Source organism: Ovis canadensis, chromosome 2 (genome assembly GCF_042477335.2).
Source record: "Ovis canadensis isolate MfBH-ARS-UI-01 breed Bighorn chromosome 2, ARS-UI_OviCan_v2, whole genome shotgun sequence".
In the NCBI taxonomy this organism is placed as follows: Eukaryota; Metazoa; Chordata; class Mammalia; order Artiodactyla; family Bovidae; genus Ovis; species Ovis canadensis.
In genome coordinates, this window is record NC_091246.1 from 241,510,773 (window position 1) to 241,531,385 (window position 20,613).

Genomic DNA, 20,613 nt, shown 5'->3' on the forward strand with positions numbered 1-20,613 from the left:
GTGGACTTCCAAGCCCTGGGCAGGCAGTGGCTTGGACCTGACACCACATTGACCACCAGCTGGCGGAGCGTGACCACAGTCTCCTCAGAGAGAACAGGGGCAGAGCGAACGTGGAGGGAAAGCCCTCCCCGCCTGGGGGGGTCAGAAGTGGCTTCTCAGAGCCAAACTGGGGCCCGGAGCTCCTTTACCAACATTCAGGCTCTTCATTCCTGCCTCCTTCCCTGCCAGATCCATCCCAGCCCAGATCCCGGGACAACTCACGCTCAGTATGTGTTTGTTGAATGAATAATTGAGCAACAGAGATAAAAAGCAGGATAAAAGTGCCCACTTCGACAAATGCTTGAAAAAGGTTATCAGGAGCACAATGTGGGCTTTTTCTCCCTGAACTGAAATACAGAAAGAAATGAAATCTCTTGTGTTGTGGGGAGGCAGGACAGGCTGCTCCATGGAGAGGGGTTTCCTTCAGCTGAAAGCTACCAGGGACAAAAGCACCCATAAGGCGTGTCTCAGGGGTGAGAGGAGGCTTCCTCGGCCCCAGCCCCACTCCAGGCTCCCCTGCCTCCGCCCCGGGCCCTGGTACCTGCCTCCAGCAGCTGAACCCTCTGCTTCATCCCGGAAAATCTTCCCAGAATAACCATCTGACCATGTCACCGCTCTGCTCTGCACCCTCTTGCGCCACCTCTTGAACAGCTCACATCTTCCCCACCTCTCCCTGCTCAGAAACCCTCCATGGCTCCCCTCTATCCTGAGAACATTATCTGGTCTCCTGGGCGACTCAGGCTCAGCCCATCTCTCCAAAGCCCACACCCGCTCCTGACCCTCACACACTCTCAGCACACCAGCCTCCCTACTTTCTCACTGGTCTTTAAACACCCTGCTCTCCTTCTCTGGCTCACATGCCATGTCCTCTCTCTCGTGGGCATTTTCACTCCTGATCCAGCTGACTCCCGCTGACAGGTGCTGTGGCTTCACCCGCTTGGGGCTCCCATGCACTGATGCTGCCCCCCTAGACACAGTTGGCCTGTGTCCCTGGCCACTGCATCCCAGCCCCCAGTGAACCACCCCAGCACATCAATATCTATCTGTTATCCCCACAAATGGAAGGGGCCAATGACCTGGCGATGGACATCACGAGGGCAAGAACCAGACTCAGGGGCCCAAAGCTAGGAGCTTCTTCATCCCCCTGCACTTGGCTGTGTGCCTTCAGAGAAGAGCAGGCTGTTTCATCTGAGCCTGACAGCTGTCTTTTCCATCTGCTGAATGAGGAGCCAGGGCCTATAGGGGAATGACTCGCCCAGGCCCACAGGAGCCCCATAGCTGCTGCAGTTTAGCGGATCGGGGCCAGCTTGGCCAACGTTAGAGGACATACTCTTCCCCACTGCACCCTGGGGCCCAGAGCAGGTGCCAAGTCTATAGCAGGAAGAAGTGGAGCGTGGTGACAAGTGCTTCAGCAGACCCTGGAAGACCTCAGGGTGGGCGCTGGTAACATGAGAGGCAGCCTCTCTGCCACCCCCATGACCCCCTCCCCCACAACTTGACTCTGGCCTCATCACTTAACACTGCTCCAGGGCCCCCTTTTCTGACCCCCCCAAGGCTCCCTTTCCCCAAAGCCCCTCCTTCCTCTATAGCCCCCACCCTCAGGCTCTCCATGACCAAGTCGCAGAGCCAGGACCCTTCTCTCTGACCTTTGAGGTCCCCCATGGTCTGGCTCCTCAGCCCCCTCTGCCCTGACGTTGTTCCCAGCCGCCAGAGTGGTCCCCAGTCAGGAAGGGACCCACCTTGAGGGGGAAGGGGCAAAGACATGGAAGGCACACGCACTGGCTTCTTTATTGGCGGAGCCTGTGAGACTCAGTAAGGCACGGAGTCCAGGAAGGGGATGGGCTGTCCCGGGGTGTGTGGTCAGGAAGACCGGGGCCTCAGTGCCGGGCACCCCATTGCAGTGAGCACTTCCGCTCTGGGCAGCTCTCAGTGCTTCTCTCCTTCAAGACCCTCTCCTGGGGAGCCTTAGAACAAGGGGCCCGTTTTTTGCAAGAAGGTGAGTGTGGGCAAGTAGGGGCAAGGAGGAGGCGGCTCTGGAGGGGGAGCTGGGGGCAGTGGCAGGGAGGGATCTGATGCTCATCCTCCCTGAAGGCACTAAGAACAGAGGGGCCCAGCTCAGGGGCAAGTCCTGGAGGGGGGCAGGGGCTCAGCCTGCTGTCACCAGCCCCGAGGCACCAAGTTGGACCGGCTGCAGGGGGCTGCCTCAGCTGAAGTCGCGGTTGGGCAGGAGGAGGGGGGCTACCAGGGTCCACAGATAGAGGAGTAGCCCCGTCCAGCTGGCACAGATCTTCACCCACACGGCAGTCCATGTGCTGATCATCTTCCGGGTCTCACCAGGTCTGGAACACACCATCATCCTAGTGAGCCCGGCCCCTTTTCAGGATCCAGTTGTGACCCCTGACTTCACCTCTGGCTCTTACCCTGTAGCTCTAGTCCTATCTCTGATATATTTGACGCTTGGCCTTGTTGTGGTTGCCGTTCAATTGCTAAGTCTGACTCTGCAACCCCACGGACCACAGCACGCCAGGCCTCCTCTGTCCTCCACTATCTCCCAGAGTTTGCTCAAATTCACATCCGTTGAGTCGGCCTGATCTGCAAACTCGGTCTGCCCTGCCCAGGCCCAGCCTCACCTCCCATGAGCCCCACTTCTCAGGCACTCAGCGAAGGTACCAGCTACTGAGCAGACCAGGCACGGGCAGGGAAACTGAGGCAGAGATGGGGCAGGCTCCCTGGAGGGTCCTAGAGAGACACCTCCCTGCCCAAGTCTTGAGCAGGGCCCAGGAAAGCCCCAGCACAGGACCGGAGGGGAAGGCATGGGGCACACTGTGGGCACGGAGGCTACGTCCACGCACCTGTACCAGTTGGTGAGCGTCATCATGATGTGGACAGAAGCGAGCACCAGGCACAAGTGGAAGAAGGAGTAGCTGTAGGTGACGCCGTCCTGCTCGTTGTCGAAGGCCCGGCCCTCGGAGAGCACCACCTGCTGCTGCTGCGTGGCGTCCAGCACGGGCGGGCACTCCTCCGTCTGCATCAGGTTGTTCACCTGCCGGTGGTCTGAGGAGCGCAGACTATGGGAGGTGGGGGGAGAGTGTGGGTACAGCTGTCAGACCAGCACCACCAAGGTGAGCAAATGGGCAGCGCCAGGGGGCCTCACACACCACGGCACTGGTCACAGTGACCATGGGCACCAGGGTCCCCGAGCCTCGGGAGCCGGTGGCCTGGTGGTTAGGCCCTCGGCCCTGGAGTTAACAAATTGCCTTGACTCTCAACTCTACCCCTACTTCCTGTGTGACCTTGGTTAAGGCACTTAACCTCTCTGAGCCTCTGATTCCTTGTCTATAAAATCAGAGATAACAGTACCTCCCTTACAGGGGTGGTGAGGATTAAATGGAATATCAGTGTGAACCCCTAGCACTGTGCCTGGCACAGAGCAGACACCAAATAAACAGCCCCTGTTATTCTGATTGTTTGCCTGCCATTTCGATAAGCATGTGTTGAGAACCTAGTATTGCAAAGGCTCATCCCACGTATTACATTCATTAATACTGTTTGCAATAATGCTCACCTGCTGTTACATTTGGTTTCCTTTTATTCATTTTAAGGAAGTAGGGTTACCTATTGCCTCCTTTCCATAATAAAAATAACAGTGATTTTTTTTTTATCATTGCTTTTCTATAATGAGGTCTTGACATTTTTTACTATATTGAATAGTTCAAGACACATATACAATTTTGAAGACCCAACACATATCTTGAAACAAATCAAACGAAGACATGGATTCCAGCCCATTCCATCAAGTTGAGAAAGCACCGCCTGCTGAGCTTGGTGTCCTGGCTCCCACACCCTCCCCTCACTTGTGGCTCAGGGCTCCCAATCATGATTCCTTCCCAGAGACCAGCCCCTGCGCCCACCCTCCGCTTACCTGATGAAGACAGTGCACAGGATGAAGACGACGAGACCCACGATGCTCGGCGCGTCCCACCAGTGGGTCTCGTAGCCCTCGGGGCCTGCCAGGACCGTCCCGTTGCCAAAGTGGGTCAGCAGGTGAGGGTTGCATTTCTGATCTGGGGATGGGAGCGTGGTCACCCTCAGCCCACGCAGGCCAGGTCTGATCAGCCAGGGAGCCCAGAGGATGAGCTCAGATGGACAGACAGACACACATCCAACCGTCCAAGTCCTAGCGATAGCACTTAGAAAAAACAACAGAGACAGCTCCAGGAATGATGGGGTCCTCCCCCGTCCCAGAAGGACTGAGTCTTGGAATGGGCAGGGGCCAGCGTGTCCCTGACATCTTTGAAGGTCCCCAGCCTAGGAAGAAGACCAGGCCTCCCAGAACCCAGGCATCTACTCACCGGGGACGTTGGACAAGGCCAACCAGGTGACAAACATGGTGTAGAGCGTGATGACCGAGGCCTGCAGCAGACCCGAGTTGGGCTGGGCATCCTGGCGAAAGCGGCCCATCAGTGTGACTCCTGCCAAACCCGGTACCCTCCACCCCAGCCCCACCCAGCCCACTCACACCCAACTGGGGGACCTCAGAAACCCCCACCACCCTGGGGCCATCCCACCCCACACCCTTTGGGAGAACATACCATCTGGGCCACCCACTGCCCAACCCTGCCCACCCAAAGGTGAAGCCCTAATTTTTTCTCTTAACCGTTACCCGACTTGTTCCCCCACTGAGAAAACCCTTCAAGGGCAGCATCTCTTCACACTTCGAGTTAAAGCTCTCCTCCCTTTACCCCACTTCCGTCCTCACCTGGCCACCCCCCCAACCTGCCCTGTCCCCGCCGCCTGCTCCTCAGCCACAGCGGCCACCTCTCTGTCTCAGCCTCCGGCAAGTCCTCGCCGACCTCAGGGCCTTTGCACTCACCGTGCCCTCCCCCCAACATGCTGCTCCCTCACATCTCTGCCCTGACAGCCCCTCTCTAGAATTCAGGCTTCCGCTTAAACAAGACCCCCCAGAAGGCCCTGAAAACCCTGAGTGCAGAAGCCCCTTGCCCTGCCAGCCCACCTCCCTTTCAGCCCACATTCCATTCATTTCTTTACATGGCACTTACAACCCAAAGTTATCTCACCTGGCCTCATTTCCTCACCTGGCTTGTTCCTTCCCAGGCCCCACCACACACACACACTCACACTTGAAAATACCCATCTGAACTCGATGATTAAGAGCACAGGCTCTGGAGCCAGTCTGCCTGGGTTCAAATCCCAGTTCCACCCCTTACTAGCCATGTGACCTTAGGCAAGGTCTCCTTCCTTCTTTAAGCCTCTATTTCCTCATCTGGCAAGTGGGGATGATGATGGGGTGAGCACTAAATGACATAATAGATGCTGCTAACTGTCAGCTATTATTATTTCTCCTCTTGCTCACAGCTGTATCCCCAACATCTAGAAGAGTGCCTGGCACACAGTGGGTGCCCAAGAGGTATTGCTGTGGGACCTGGAATCACCCTCATCACCCTCTCTGAGCTTCCAATTTCTCACTGGCAAAAGGAAGCTCTGGCCCAAAGGAAGGTTCCCAACCTTTCTGCTGAGGATCCTCAAAGACTATCTAAGCTACCTCTGAAACCACTGATGAGCTGATATCCCAAAATGAAATATCTCTGGACCCAGAAGGCCTCCTTTCTGAAGAACAAAAGATGGCCTTGGCAGCCCCCACCCATTATCCCAGATAGTCTGGGACTGGAAACTGGAACTGCACCTCCTAACACCACTTCTTGAGGTGTCTAGGAATCGTGACTTAGTGCCCTTTCCTAATATTCTCCTGATTTGCATAAAAACTGATAACATTGAAATAATGATAACAACAGCCAATGTCTGATGGATGTCAATAGGCCAGGCACTGTTCTGTGTTCACAAACATAGTCTCCATCTTGAGAATAACTCCAAAAAGTGTTATTGTCCCCATTTAACATCTGAGATGAAAGAGGCACAGGGAGGTTAAGGCACTTTCCCAAAGACAGCCAGCATGTAAATGCAAGAGTCGAGACTCTAACCAAAGGAGGCTGACCTGGGAGCCCACACTCCACCCAGCCTCTGTGATGGAGAGACCCGGCTCCCAGCCCCCAAGGTTCCTACAGGAGTCCCACACACCGAGGGGCCTGGTTTCAGGTTGGGCAGAGACAGGCAGGGCTCTCACCTGGATCTTGGGCAGAACAGCAACGATGGAGACGCAGACACAAAGAGTGAGGTTGAGGCCAATGAAAGCCTTGCCCTCATAGCAGGCACCAGGCTGGGTGTAGTAGACGAACAGCAGTGCCACGGCCGCAATCGACAGCGCGTAAAAGAGGAGGGTGAAGAAGAAGAGGCCTGGGAGGGAGGGGCAGCAGCAGGTGGGTCTGGAGGCACAAGGACCCCCATGCCTCATCGGGCAGTCATCTGGCCTCGGGCACCAGCTTCCTCCTCCAAGGAGTGCCTGCTAAACTTCCGTCCTCATCTAGTCTTTGTGAGCTCCCACCCCACCCTGAACTAAAATGATTCACGTGCCACAAATACGGTCACCATAAATATAAAGACAATGAATAGAGAACAGTCTTTCAAAGAGTGAACTAGATGCACGGGGATCGGGGAGGTGTGACAACCAAACCAACCCCAAGTGAGCATTTCTTCTTGACCGGTTCAGAAAATCGATCTGAAAAAGGACCCATTCTGCTACTGGGGATTCAATAACCAGGGGTCATTTGAAGTTTGGTCTGGCTGGGTGTGGTCAATTCTGCAGGGTCTGCTCCACCAGCCCCCTCCAGGGCCCTCCAGTGCAGCTCTCATCTGACCCACCTCAGCCGCCCAGATCAGCCGCCCTGCCCACACATAGCCTTCTCTCCATCTGCCACGGACGGCTCAGTTCCTGTCCTAAGGCAGCAGGCAGCCTGAGATGCCCTCCAGGTCGCCCTTCAGGGAGCCCCCTCCTCAGTTAGCTCAGCCCTTGCACGAGACCACGGGGTAGCACTGACCTGCATACCAGGCGCGGGAGTCACACTCCTCGGCCTTGCACAGCCACCGCTGGTTCCAGGAGTGCGCAAAGTCGATGAGCAGCAGTAGCTGGATGAGGAGGAAGATGAAGGAGCCCACGACACCAAAGTAGAACCAGACTGGGTGGGGAGAGGGGAGGGAAGCAAGGGGGTCCGGCCTTGGGCAGCAGCCTAGGGCAGGCACCCTCCAGGGTCTCTTCCCACACTCACTTTCATACATTCAACAGTCATTCATGCCACACCCTGTATTGATGTCCCCTCCCTCAGGGAGCCCCAGGCCACACACAGAGATGCTTTGTAGCAGGGTACAGGTTGGGTATCAAGGCAGGTCCCCTTAACCCCCAGAATTGCCCAAAGGCCATGTGGCCAAGCACCAGAGTCCTGTCTCCTGGGTGCAAACAGCAGTACCCACCAGTGCTTAGTCCTCTTGGTGGCCCCCATCCCTCCCCACCAAGGCCACCTACTGTTGGAGAAGGAGCCATCGGGGATGTAGAAGGCGCCCACAGTGATGCCCACGAAAATCAGGAACTTAAAGAACCAAAACCTATGGTGCAGAAATGGGCAGGTCACACTAGAGAGCTGAGTAGGGGAGAGAAGCTGGCCCCCCAGAATCCCATCCCCACAGGACAGGTACTGGGAGAGATGGCGGGGACCTTCTGATGATCTGATGGGCACAGAGAGTCTGTCCTGGCCTTAAAAAAAGTCCCGAGGGGCAGAGCGAAGGACCAATCAGGGGTGAGGATGGCCACCTGGGTTCTAGCCCCAACTACGCCACTAAATTGTGAAACCAGAGGCATGGATTGTCTTTCCTGGGCTTCATTTCCTCATCTGAGAAATGGGTACTGCTCAATGAACTGATCTCTGTGCTGCGTCCTCCTGGCTTCGGCAGCTCCTGAGTCTGAAGGTAGGGTCTGGAGACAGGCAGAGGATGGGGAAATCCACTGCGAGAGGGCCTCAGGGTGCAGGTGGGGCCCCCTCCTCACCCGTTCTGGATGGCAGCCCTGGGGTCTCGACTGCTGCGCACGCAGATCATGAGCAAAGAGAAAAGGAAGAAGAAGGCCGCCATCGCGAAGCACATGCGGTAGACGGCGCGGTGGCCGAGCAGGGAGCCACAGTCGATGTGGCCTTGCAGGATGACGTGGGATCCGGTCCCCTCATTACACACCCAGGGCAGCTGTGGAGACAGACAGGGCAGCTGGAACACCCCACCCCACCCAGAATCCAAGGCAACTCTGCCCAGGCCTCCCCCGACCAAGGCAAGAGGTTCTCCCAGGAGGCCTGGGCGAGACGGCAGGCTGTCCCTCCCACCTCCATCCACCACCCACCTCCATTCCCACCCACCTCCATCCATCACCCACCTCCATTCCCACCCACCTCCATTCCCACCCACCTTTGCCACTCAAGTCCCGTGAGTGAGCCCCCCAGGGACAGACGTCCAGTTAGATCTTGTTAATTTCCCTACTATCATCTCACAACCCCAGGACTACACCGCACTGTCCGAGGCAGGGTTTTCCAAAGCGCTCTCCCCTTACCAGTTACATCAGAATCCACTGAGGTCCCCTGTCCTGTGGAACTAGAGTCTCTAAGGTGGAGTCTGAGATTCTGCATTTCTAGCACACTCCCCAGGGGATTCAAGCCTCTGTGCACACTAGCATGTCAGAACCTCTGGCCTCATTGTGTCACTGGCTATGAAATATTGAGATGGAAGGAAGACAAGACTCTCAAAACTGGGCTTATGCATCAAAGTAGGGAGAGCCTGCCCTGGACCACTGTCTGGCGCAGGGGCAGTAACGATTCACGAGACTCCCCAAGGGGACCATGGCTTATGAGAAACGAGGAGGATCAAACCCTCCTCCCAATGTGAAGAAACAACCCCCCTAATGTCAAGCTTGGATCATTGGTGCCCTGGACACTCCTGCCCATCTCTTTTTTTTTTTTTTACTTTTTTACTTTTTGCACCACGGGCTCATCAAACTGGTGTTTCTTGAAAACTGGGAGTCTGGCTAAAACGAATCTCCAGGTTCCCTGGTAATTGACAAGGTAGTTGTGTTCCTTTATGGACAGAGGGGCTAACAGCCAAGGATGGTGCCAGGGCGGGGGTGGGGTGTGCAAATGGTGCTAAGGGGGAGGTGGGCTTTGGGGAACACGGAGGGGGTTTCATCCTCAGCGGTCCACTGGTTTTCATTTGTGATTCACTCCAAACCCTCCCTGTCCTGCCCACCTCTTGATCAGCTGGGCCCCCTGGTAGCTGAGCCTTCGCCAGAGGCCAGGTCCCGCAGGCAGCTCACCTTGTAGAGCTGGCTCTCCACTCCAGGACTCAGCATGATGACACACACCAGCACCCCGAGGAAGAGGAAGACGGTGAAGAAGAGGCGGCTCAGCGTGGAGTTGTGGCTACAGGGGCAGCAGCTGCACAGGATGCAGGGGGCAGAGCCGCAGAGGCAGGACGCCTGCAGGGAGGGCGGGGACAGCACCTTACTCTCTGCCTCTTCTCCCTTTCCCCGCCCGAGCCCGCAGCATCCTCCTGGGGCCTGGGGCCCACTGCCTGCTGCCTGGTCAATATCTCCAAACCTACACAGAGCCCTCCCATGCCACACTACGGAAGGATACCTATTCCCCAGATGTCACGCCATTTAACTTTCAAGCCCAAGGGAGAGGCCAAGCAGACCAAAGCTGGAAGAGGCTGGGTCGCCCAAGGACACACAGCCAGCAAGCAACAGAATGCAGATTCAAACCTGGATCTATCCTCAGGGGTTACTGTGGCTTCGGAGAGAGAGAGCTGAGGTCACACTGTTTCTTATTTCAGATGAAGCAGAATGGGGAAAAAAATCCAGAAGGCCAAGCCTGTCACTAGTTAGCCATGTAACGTTATACAGTTTACCTACTCTCTCTTAACCTCAGGTTCCTCTTTCATAAAATGGAAATCAGAGGGTACCTGGTTCTCACATGGCAGTTTTAAGAATAAAATCAGGATTTTAAATTCTAACTCCCTCAGGCTCCCTGTCCTCCTTCCCTGCTTTATTTTTCTCCAAAGGACTTAGACAACCACCTGACTGGCTTCACAGCTGACTCATGGTGCCTGCCTCTCATTGTTAACATGTGAGCTCCACCAGGGCAGGGGGGTTTGTCTGTTTTGTTCACCGTGGAGGTGCCAGAAATGGGAAGCAGGCCTGACTCATCATCGGGAGTTCAGGGATTACCTGTTGAATGAGCGTAAAGTGTCTGGCATGGTACCAGACATATGTTAAGACCTCAAGAAACAGCAGGTGCTGATCACTCAACATCTGCTGAATGGATGGAATGAAGAATATAAGAGGCTGGGATTCCTGCCCTGGGGCTGCACCAGTTTGGATAGCAGAGATGTCCAACCCCTTCTGTCTCGGCACCTCTGCCCTCTGTCAGCCCCTCCCTTCTGGGGGTTGGCTGAAATCACTTGGGGGCTGGTGATGCCACTCCATTCGTAGCTGTAGCCTCACCCCACAGAAGCCAGTTCCACAGCCCAGCCTTGGAGGAAACGGGCCCACATCCAGATATCTGTGGGTCACTGTTTCTCTTCCTCCAGACAGCTCTGACTCCTCATTCAGGTATGTGAGAGTTGGGAGGGCAAGAGACACAGGTTCCACCCTCCTGGAGTTTTCAAGGGCAGGAAAGCAACTCACCACATCCTTACACCTGTTTAGGTGGGAGGTGGCGAGTCACTGCCCTGAAGGGATGCCATTTAAGCTGAGAGCTAAACAGTGTGGACTCACTCTCCTGGCCAAGACGAAAAAAGAGTGTTCCAGACAAAAGGAAGAGAGCCTGCAGTGGCTCTAGGGGCGGGCAGGAGCTGAGTGTTGGAGGAAGGAAAAGAAGGCCTTGTGGCCAAAGCTTCAAGAGCAAGTGAGTAGTGAGGTCAGCCAGGCTGGTGGGGCCTGGCAGCCACGTATAGGACTCTGGTGTTCTTCCTATGAGCAACGGGCCTCCACTGCCATTGGGCACCACCTCCCAAAGAGGAGAGAGACAGGAACAGCCTTCTACTAAGTGACCAGCTTTGCAGAGAGAGGCTGAAAGGGTCCCTGGCTCCTCTGAGACCCTGTCCCCCGCTTTTTGGACTGGTCACAGGGGCACTGCACACTCTGCTTGCGGTGCAGCTGCCTTCCCGTCTCCTCCCTCCTCTTCCCTCAGACTGGAAAGGCCCCTGGGAATGCCCCTTGTAACCTCTCACCCACAAAGCCAAGCACAGACTGGATGCTAAATGAAATGCCTTCAGAATAAAATTCTCCCTCAGAGTCCAAATCATAACAATCCACCCATCCATCAATTTCTGGTTGTATCTTGCAAACCCCGCCCATAGCCCTGACTCCTATCCATGGCAACTTGGGGGGTGGGGTGGTGAGAAGATAAGCAAATGACAGAAATAGTGTTTTATAAGCCATAAAGAGCATTCTGAGATCAGAGAGGTTAATAGACTTGCCAGAAATCACACAGCAAGTGGATGGCAGTAATAATAGTGATGGCTTCCATTTATGATGAGTTACTCTGTCCCAGACACTGGTGAGCACTTTGTCTAGACTAAGCCTCACTGACTCTATGAAGTATGTTGTAACCTCCCATGTATAAACGGGGAAACTGAAACTCAGGGAGATGGCACGACCAAGGTCACCTTGCAAGTAAGCTGAGGAGCTGGGATTTGAGACCAAGTCTGTCTGCACCAGGGTCTGCTAAGTCATGGATGGCAGTCTCGTTTAATTTCAAAACACCCCAGCAATGAAAACAATCCCTCCAATGCCCAAGAAAACCAAGGGAGGCCAACAGGCAGTGTTTTTAAAAAGTAGAGACATTATTTTGCCAACAAAGGTCATATAGTCAAAGCTATGGTTTTTCTAGTAATAATGTATGGATGTGAAAGTTGGACCATAAAGAAGGCAGAGTGCCAAAGAATTGAACTGCGGTGTTGGAGAAGACCCTTGAGAGTTCCTTGGACTGCAAGAAGATCAAACTAGTCAATCCTAAAGGAAATCAATCCTGAATATTCATTGGAAGGACTGATGCTGAAGCTGAAGCTCCAAAACTTTGGCCACCAGATGCAAAGAGCTGACTCATTAGAAAAGACCCTGATGCTGGGAAAGATTGAAGGCAGGAGGAGAAGGGCACGACAGAGGATGTTATGGCTGGATGGCATCACCAACTCGATGGACATGAATTTGAGCAAGCTCCAGGAGATGGTGAAGGACAAGGAAGCCTGGCGTGCTGCAGTTCATGGGGTCACCAAGAGTCGGACATGACTGAGCAACTGAACAACAACAGGCACTGATCTCAAGAACCAAGTACCCAAGTGGCCAGGCCAAGCCAGGCTCTGGCTTGTTACCATTTCCATCTGAGACGTTTGAGACACAAGAAAAACTGCCACACTGCAGTCAGGGAGGCTGGCCTTTCAATTTACTCTGGTTCTCAGAGATAAAAATCCAGGTATTTCTGATACCTGAAATCTCAGGCTTCCAAGGACCTGGCTGGTAGCCAGAGAGACCAGGTTCGGGAGACAGAAATACACACAGCCCCTTCCTCCCACCCTGGCTGCTTCTGAAGCATCAGTTGTTCACACATTCTGATCTCCACTCCCCACCTCTGGGGATCACTCCAACCACAACTTCTTCCTACACAAATACCAGCCCACAGAGTAAAAGCAGACACCTGCACACGCACATACACACGGATGTTCACAGTGACAGTGTTCACATGAGGAAAACAAAAGGGGAAAGCTGAAAATAACTAAATGCCCATCACTGCACCATGGTACTCCCCTAAGCGGGATCTCTCTACTAGATGGAGCAGATGTGTTGGTAACACTTAAATAGGTATATGAAACTAAATACAGTTAAATGTAAATTGTACCCCAATAAAGTTGATTTTATTATTGAAAAAACAAAAATTTTAAATTAAGAAAAAAACTAAAATAGGCACTAAGCTTTAGGTTGCATCAGCTTATTAGAATATCAAGAAATTGCAAATGACCTCTTTTGCCCCACACCAGCAGACAGTGGTGGATTACTGACCCCATGGAATGGTGCAGAAGCAGGAAAGATGAAAATCTCTAGATTGACAGCAACACAGGCTATGCTTGGGATGCAACGCGAAAGGCCAAGGTAGACTATTACACCGTTCCTACACTCAGATTACAACACAGCCCTCCCCAAATGCACTCAGGGGAAAGGCAGCAGTGGAGAATCACCAGAACTTAGACTGGTAGAATCGTAGCACCAGCCAGATTCTCAGAAAGGAGAACTCAGAACTCAGAAAACCCCGGGCCGGAGCGTCTATAAGCTGCAAGGTTCCGTGGCACCCCCGAGCTAGCTGACCATCCTGCTGCTGCTGTTGCTGCTGCTGCTGCTGCTGCTGCTGCTGCTGCTGCTGCTGCTAAGTCGCTTCAGTTGTGCCCGACTCTGTGTGACCCCATAGACGGCAGCCCACCAGGCTCCCCCGTCCCTGGGATTCTCCAGGCAAGAATATTGGAGTGGGTTGCCATTTCCTTCTCCAATGCATGACCGTGAAAAGTAAAAGTGAAGTCGTTCAGTCGTGTCCGACTCTTCGAGACCCGATGGACTGCAGCCCACCAGGCTCCTCCGCCCATGCGGTTTTCCAGGCAAGAGTACTGGAGTGGGGTGCCATCGCCTTCTCCGAGCTGACCACCCTAGCCCGAGACAAAACACAGGAGAGAAGAGGGCAGCCCAAGACTACTTCAAGCACACTTCTTTCCCCGATGCAGTGTGAAGAGGAGAGGGCCCTGTTGTGCCCCTGCCGCCAGCTGGCAGGATGACCTTAGACAAGTCTCTTTTCACCCCTGTGGGACTCAGTTTCCTCAGCCATAAAATGGGCTTCCAGGCAGGGCGGTGAAGCAGCTTGCCCATCAGACAGCCATGGGTCTCAGCAGCTTCCCCACTTCCTCAAATGTGGTGTCCAGTGCTTTACCACTGGCGGGCGCTTACAGAGCAGCCGTTGCACGCCAGCTTCAGGCTAAGTCCCACAGAACCCTCCCGACATGCTGAGAGTTGATACTATGGTGCTCTCCACTTTACAGACAAGGAGAGAGGTTCTCAGTCACGCAGCTGAGAACAGACCAAGCCAGGATCCAGACCAACCAGTCTGATGCGAAGGTCTTTCATACTCCCTCGCCTGTAAAAGGCCATCCCTAAGTATCTGCTGACTGTCCAACTCACCCTGTGCTGACCTGCTTGGTGACTACCATCCCCAGTGGGTCTATCTTATCTCCTCCTGGCCAGGACTCACCTTCAGTCCAGCAACAAACACTGACCAAGAGAGCCACTTGTGGACTTCCCTGGTTGTGCAGTGGATAAGAATCCACCCACCAATGAAAGGGACACGGGTTCAATTCCTGGTCTGGGAAGATTCCACATGCCACGGAACAACGAAGCCCATGTGCCAAAACTACTGAGCCAGTGCTCAAGAGCCCGTGAGCTGCAGCTACTGAAGACCGCTTGCCTAGAACCCATTCTCTGCAACAAGAGAAGCCACCACAATGAGAAGCCCTTACTTGGCGACTAGAGAGTAGCCTTACTCTCTGCATCTAGAGAAAAGTCCACGCAGCAATGAAGACCTAGCAGAGCCAAAAGCAGATAAATAAATAAAACTCTTTTTTTTTTTAAATAAAAGAGACAGCCACTTGCATTCCCTACTTGCTACGACAGATTTGCACCTGACCAAGGGGACCCACGTATGCCAAAATGTTCCCCCTAAAGATGCCTGACAATCCCTCATTAGAACTTCAGTCCTCTCAGGCAAGTGCCCATTGAAACATTGTTATTGGTTATCCAGCAGTGCCCAACAGCACCACTTAATACTATGTGGCTGTGGGAAAACAGTCTTCTCTCTCTGATCCAGCTTCCTCAGCTGTGAATAGTGTTAACTTCCTCACTGGGGTCACTGTGAGGATTAAATGAAAGGATATATACAAAATACTCACTACACCGCTGGGCTCTGAGTTCCGGGCCTACAGTAAGGACCTAGTCAATGGTGGCTATCATCAGTATCACAATCTGCAAAATAAGTTAACTCTGTCATGGTTGTGGGGGGAGTGGGGTAGGTAGGTAATCATATGGCACGGGTGAAGGGCTCAGCACAGCACTTGGCATGTAGTAAGTACCCGGTAAACATCAGAGGTCAGAATGCCAAGGGGAGGCTCCTAACAGGAGGGGCAGATCCCTTGCAGACATTAGATACCGGCAACCTCCCGGACCTCCCGATTCTACTCTGGGCCAACCCTGTCCCTCAGCACCCAGAATATGAAGGGAGGGGAGACGTGGGCAGAAGCCTAGACTAGGGATCAGATATTAATCCTGACTGTGCAGATCTTCCTCCTTTCGCTGTGCAACCTTAAGCAAGTCGGCTAACCTCTCTGGACTGCAGCTTCCTCATCTATAACCCATGGCCTGTCTGGTGCCTTCTGATTCAGCATTGCAGGAGCCTGACTCAGAGACCAGCAATCGATTCCAGAGGGAATTCTCCACCCACCTTTTAAAAATGATAATAACAATAGCTCCTGTTTGGAGAGCTGACTATGTGCCAAGAACAAGGTGGGGCACTTTTAAATCTTGAAGGAGGCAGATGGAGAGACTGAGGCACCCAGAAATGGCAGGTTTCCTTTCACCAACCTCCCCCACCCCCAAGCTAGTCCAGCAAGAAGGAATTCTAGTCAACTCCAAGGAAACTCTCCCTCCTCCACCAGGAAGCAAACCCTTTCTGGCTAGAGCTCCAACCCAAACCTTGGTGTCACTGTGCAGGAAGAGATCTCAGGAATCAGCTCCTGCACATGCACACGTGCGTGCGCACACACATACACACACACACAGACACCCTTCACAGATGGGAACATGGAGGCCCAGAGGGGACAAGGGTCCAGGGACCCACTCTATAGCCTCTCTGTGCAGACACCCTTCTCGGGAAATTGCTGTAAAGTACATCTCTCTAGATCCCCAGCTGTGGGCCCCAACACCCCCATCCTATCATTCACACACATCGGGGACAAAGGAAAGTTAAGTCTGGGATTCAGCAGCCACCAGAACCTCCCCCTTCCTCTCGGCTCCTCTTTGTGTAGGGCAAAGGGGGCGGGGGCTGCCTTGAATGAACCTCAGATTTAATGAAGGGAAGAGGGAAAGGAAAGGGGGCTGGGAAAAGGAGAAGGGGCCTCCCCGCCGGGGTCTGGCTGACGCTCCTCCCCTCTGCCGGCAGCAGCGCCAACAGAGGCTGGCTGCTCCCCAGGTCCCCGAGGAGATGGCCAGGTAGTCCCTCCCCGCCCCCACACACTCCAACCTCCCTCAGGTCCTGGGTTTCCCCACCCAGAGTTGGGCCGGTGTTGGCGGTAACCTGTAAGAGGGACTCAAGCTCGCTCAAGACCGGCGTAGAAAGGCAGAAAGGGTCTTCCTCCCCAACCCCCACTCCTGCCCTGGGGACTAGGAGGGAAAGGTCTGGGGTTCACTGGAAAAGTGCCGAGGAGTCTGGCCTGAGCCAGACTGAAAAGCAGGAACAAGGCACGGAGAAACTGACAGCCGGGACACGCAAGGAACCATAAAGACAGACAATGACAGATGTTAAGAGGCTTCGGAAAGACAAAGACAGGCGGACGAACGAACGGACAGATATGAGACACATACAAAGGGACAAACTGAGGCAGGCGGGCAGGGACAGACAGCCTGATTGACACACAGACAAACAGAGGACACCCGGCAGAGAGGGGCAGGGACAGGCAGGCACACAAAGAGAGCGTCCGGGAGGCAGACGAGAGGCGCACTGCCAGGACGACTCCAAGTTGGGCCAACTGGGGCTGCAGCGCCCATCCCCGCCCCGAGCTCCGGGCCTCAGTCTCCCCAGTTCCCTGGAGGGGAGCCCGCCCAGGACACTCCCTTCCCCCCGCCCCGGGGCGCCCCACCCCTTCCCCCGCGGTAACCCGATTGCCGGACACCAGCCGTCTCCGGCGCCCGCGGGCCCGGAATGGGGGTGGGAGGACTCGATGAGCCAGGGTACCCGAGGAGCGAGGAGGACGGGTTCGGGCCCAGAAAGACAAGTTGGAGGAAGGAAAAAGAAGAAACTATTTGGAGGAAGAAGACAGGACAAAAGTACGAGCCCGAAGAAGGGGCAGGCGGCGCGGGCGGGCGACGGGGTCAGGACTCACGCAGCTGAGCAGGGAGCAGGCGCCCAGACAGGCCCCCATGTTTGCGGCGGCGCGGGGTGCGGGGCGCGGGCCGAGGGGTGCCGGCTCCTGTCCGGCTCCAGGAGCCAGGGGCTGGCCCCGCCTCTTCCCCGCCCCCTGCCCCGCCCCGGCCCGGCTCCGCCCCACCTGGCGAAACCGCTCGCCGCTTTCCGGCTGCGTTGGGGCCTCCTGGGACTCACCTGGGGCAGGTGCGCTGGGCGGGACCAAAAGGAAAATGGGGGTACCGGGGATTCCAGCTGCCGCGCAAGGCGCGCAACTGGACTCACGTACGGATACAAACTGATGGTTTGGAAATAGGGAGACCTGGGTTCGATTCCCGGCGAGGCCACAACACGACCTCAACAACACTTCTCCCTACCCCAAGAGATGGTCACACGGGACTCCTCTGCGTTTGGCATAGCCTCTGCCCAATACCGAAGTGTTGCATGATTGGACAAAGAAATGGGCAAGTCACTTCACCTCTCTGAGCCTCAGTTTCCCTGTCTGTGAAATGAGGATACCTTCTTCAAAGAGGTGTGCGCTCCCCCGCTTCTAGGACACACCTGTTCTTCAAGCTCGACTGACTCCTGGCTTGGACCACATGCTCCCCCCAGAAACACCCAAACCTGGCCCCCAGCTAAGGAGCTCAGAGGGATGGGTGGGTCACATTCCTGTCAGACCATCCCGCAGAGAGGTGGGAGAAACCCAGAAGCAGGGCTCTGTAATTACACTCGCTTCACCCTCCAGCCATCTCTCCTCACCCAACCACAGGTGGGATAATGCTAGGGAAGAAATCTGTGTGCCTCGAAGCTGGCCCCAGGGTCAGAGATCTGGGCCTGCCTACATCCTTGATGACTCACCGGGCGGGCGCCAGCCTGAGCCTTCATTGTGTTGCAAACATACCCTACACTTTCCCTCCTCCACACTTGTTCACAGGTTACCTCCCCCTGAAAAGTCCTTTTTATCCTCCTCTCTCATGCATTGGAGAAGGAATGGCAACCCACTCCAGTGTTCTTGCCTGGAGAATCCCAGGGACGAGGGAGCCTGGTGGGCTGCCGTCGATGGGGTCGCATAGAGTCGGACACGACTGAAGTGACTTAGCAGCAGCAGCAGCAGCAACCCTTCAAACTCTTGGTTCTATCCTGTATCTTCTCGGTGAAGAGGGCAGCCACTGCCCTGAAACCATTACCTGGCCCCAGTAGGGATAACTAGCCTCCTGCATCTCTGCGTTTCTAAAACATGGGACTCCTTTATGGCCTCACAGATAGCTAAAGTTACCACACAGCTAAGCTCATACCAAACTCTTCCACCTGCGTGCTGCGTGCTCAGTCATGCCTGGCTCTTTGTGACCCTATGGACTGTAGCCCGCCAGCTCCTCTGTCCATGGGATTATCCCGGCAAGAATACTGGAGTGGGTTGCCATTTCCTCCTCCAGGGGATGTTCCAAACTCAGGGATCAAACCTGTGTCTCCTGCGGCTCCTGCATCAGCAGGCGGAATCTTTACCACTGAGCCACCTGGAAGCCCCAAACTCTCCCACCTACATGGTCCCATCCAAGCCCTGCAGTAACCCTGAGAAGCAGATTAACTCCCACTTCATCCCATTTTACAGATGAGGAAACAGGTTCAAAGAAGTAAAGTGACGTGCTAGATGTAAACTGAGGACTTAATACAAATCAGCTATGACTATTGTGGTTGCTACTATTGCTGCTCAAAGCCACACAGCTCAGACGGGCAGCACTAGAAGACCACCCAACCTGGCCCCAGTCTGAGAACCCCAGGCCTGTCCCTGACATCCTACTGCCTCTGGGTGAAAGCAGATGTGGCAATACCCAGTGTGCCTTTTTTCCTGTCCAATCATGTCTTCAGCCCTAGTCTGAGACCCTTAAGCGACTCTGAGCCACCCAAGGACTGTTTGATTCACCTCTTGTGGGTCCCTCCCCTACCTGGGCACAGCAAGGCAGTGAAAGTGCCCCAAATGAATGAATGAACTGAATGTTTCCCACAAGCCCAGTGTCCTCATTCTGCCACTCAGCAGTCTGAAGTGAATCCTTCTCATGGCCACCCACCCCAGGGTCATCTCCTTTTGACATTTCCGCCCCAAGGGTCAAATTTTCCATCCCTCAATCCCTCCCTTTCCAAGACCTGGTCTAGTAGAAAAAGGCTAGTGGTCCAGTGGGTAAGATTCCACACTCCCAATGCAGGGGGCACCGGTTTGATCCCTGGTTGGGGAACTAGATCCTGCAAGCCGCAGCTAAAAATCCTGCATGCCGCAATGAAAAGATCCCACGTGCCGCAACTAAGATTCAGCACACCCAAATAAATAAAAATATTCTCTAAAAAAAGAAAAAAAAAGGGCTTCCCTGGTGGCTCAGTGCTAAAGAGTCCCCCTGCCAATGCAGGAGACACAGTTTCAATCCCTGATCCAAGAAGATCCCACAGACCTCAGAGCAACGAAGCCCAGAGACCATAACTATTGAGTCTGTACTCTAGAGTCTGGGAACTGCAACAAGAGAAGCCGCCTTGAAGAGAATCCTGCTCACTGGCTGGCTGCAACTAGAGAAAAGCTAGTGCAGCACCAAAGACCCAGCACAGCCAAAAATAAATAAATATAAAAGAAATCGCCCAAGACCTCAACAAGCAACACCTGACACCCTGGTTCTGTCACCGCCTCTCATACCCTCTGCCGTCATGGAGGTCACTTCTCCTCTGAATTCGGCGTAATTATCCTGCTTAACCTCACAGAACAGTTGTGAGTGTCTGGAAAGCATTTTAAGAAATAGGCAGTCATCTGAAAAGAGGGAGGGATTAATATGCTTGCAAGTGTAGAGAGACAGCCCCTTCTGACTTTTTTAGATTGAAGCTTTCCAGAACAGGAAAAACAGAGGTCGTGCCCTCACCCTACCCATGATGCCAAACTGGGCTCTCACATCCCTTCGTTGCCCTGGACAGAGGGGCAGACCCCTCCCCACCCCATGCAATAAACTCACTGTGTTGCCTTGTCCTGGTGCCTCCTCCTCTTCCAGCCTCATCCTTCTCATCTGTGAAATGGAGATAATTGTTTCTGCTGCAGTTATCTCAGGGGACTAGTGAGGAGGTGGATAAAGACGCTTCATTCCTCGGTATCCTGACCAACCCACCCACCTTTCTCCCAGTCTTAAATCTCTTGCAAGGGACCAGAATCACTCTGGCTTTTACACCTCCAAGGGCAAGACTGGAGTCAGCAGCTGTGTGATTCTGGCAAATCACCCATTCTGTTGGAGCCTCACTCGAGGGTTGGGATTCAGGATCACCACAGCTCTTCCAACCATATAATGCCATGTAAACTATGTCCATGGAGAGAAAACTGCAGTGATCAAGCAAATCACCCAGCCGAGACAGATGCTAAACTCTCCAGATCCCAAGGAAGCAAGCTCTGGCTTCT

The 20,613-nt window shown here is 54.3% G+C and overlaps 1 protein-coding gene across 4 annotated transcripts in view; it reads right to left on the bottom strand.

Annotated features, from left to right (window-relative positions):
* Nucleotides 1-1,802: 1,802 nt before the first annotated feature.
* Nucleotides 1,803-20,613, bottom strand: part of SERINC2 (serine incorporator 2) — a 42,377-nt gene continuing 23,566 nt past the window's right edge. For 2 of the 4 annotated variants that reach the window (XM_069578768.1, XM_069578769.1), the window contains exons 2-11: nt 20,180-20,230; nt 9,299-9,460; nt 7,994-8,184; nt 7,475-7,554; nt 6,993-7,130; nt 6,182-6,351; nt 4,392-4,482; nt 3,962-4,103; nt 2,892-3,107; nt 1,803-2,378 (exon numbers count right to left, since the gene is read on the bottom strand). In XM_069578768.1, coding sequence (XP_069434869.1) covers nt 2,243-2,378; nt 2,892-3,107; nt 3,962-4,103; nt 4,392-4,482; nt 6,182-6,351; nt 6,993-7,130; nt 7,475-7,554; nt 7,994-8,184; nt 9,299-9,460; nt 20,180-20,230 — 1,377 coding nt within the window. In that variant the 3' untranslated portion in view covers nt 1,803-2,242. Of the gene's footprint in view, nt 2,379-2,891; nt 3,108-3,961; nt 4,104-4,391; nt 4,483-6,181; nt 6,352-6,992; nt 7,131-7,474; nt 7,555-7,993; nt 8,185-9,298; nt 9,461-14,967; nt 15,836-17,172; nt 17,310-20,179; nt 20,231-20,613 lie in introns of those variants that run through there. The other 2 variants (XM_069578771.1, XM_069578770.1) reach the window with 2 other exon arrangements.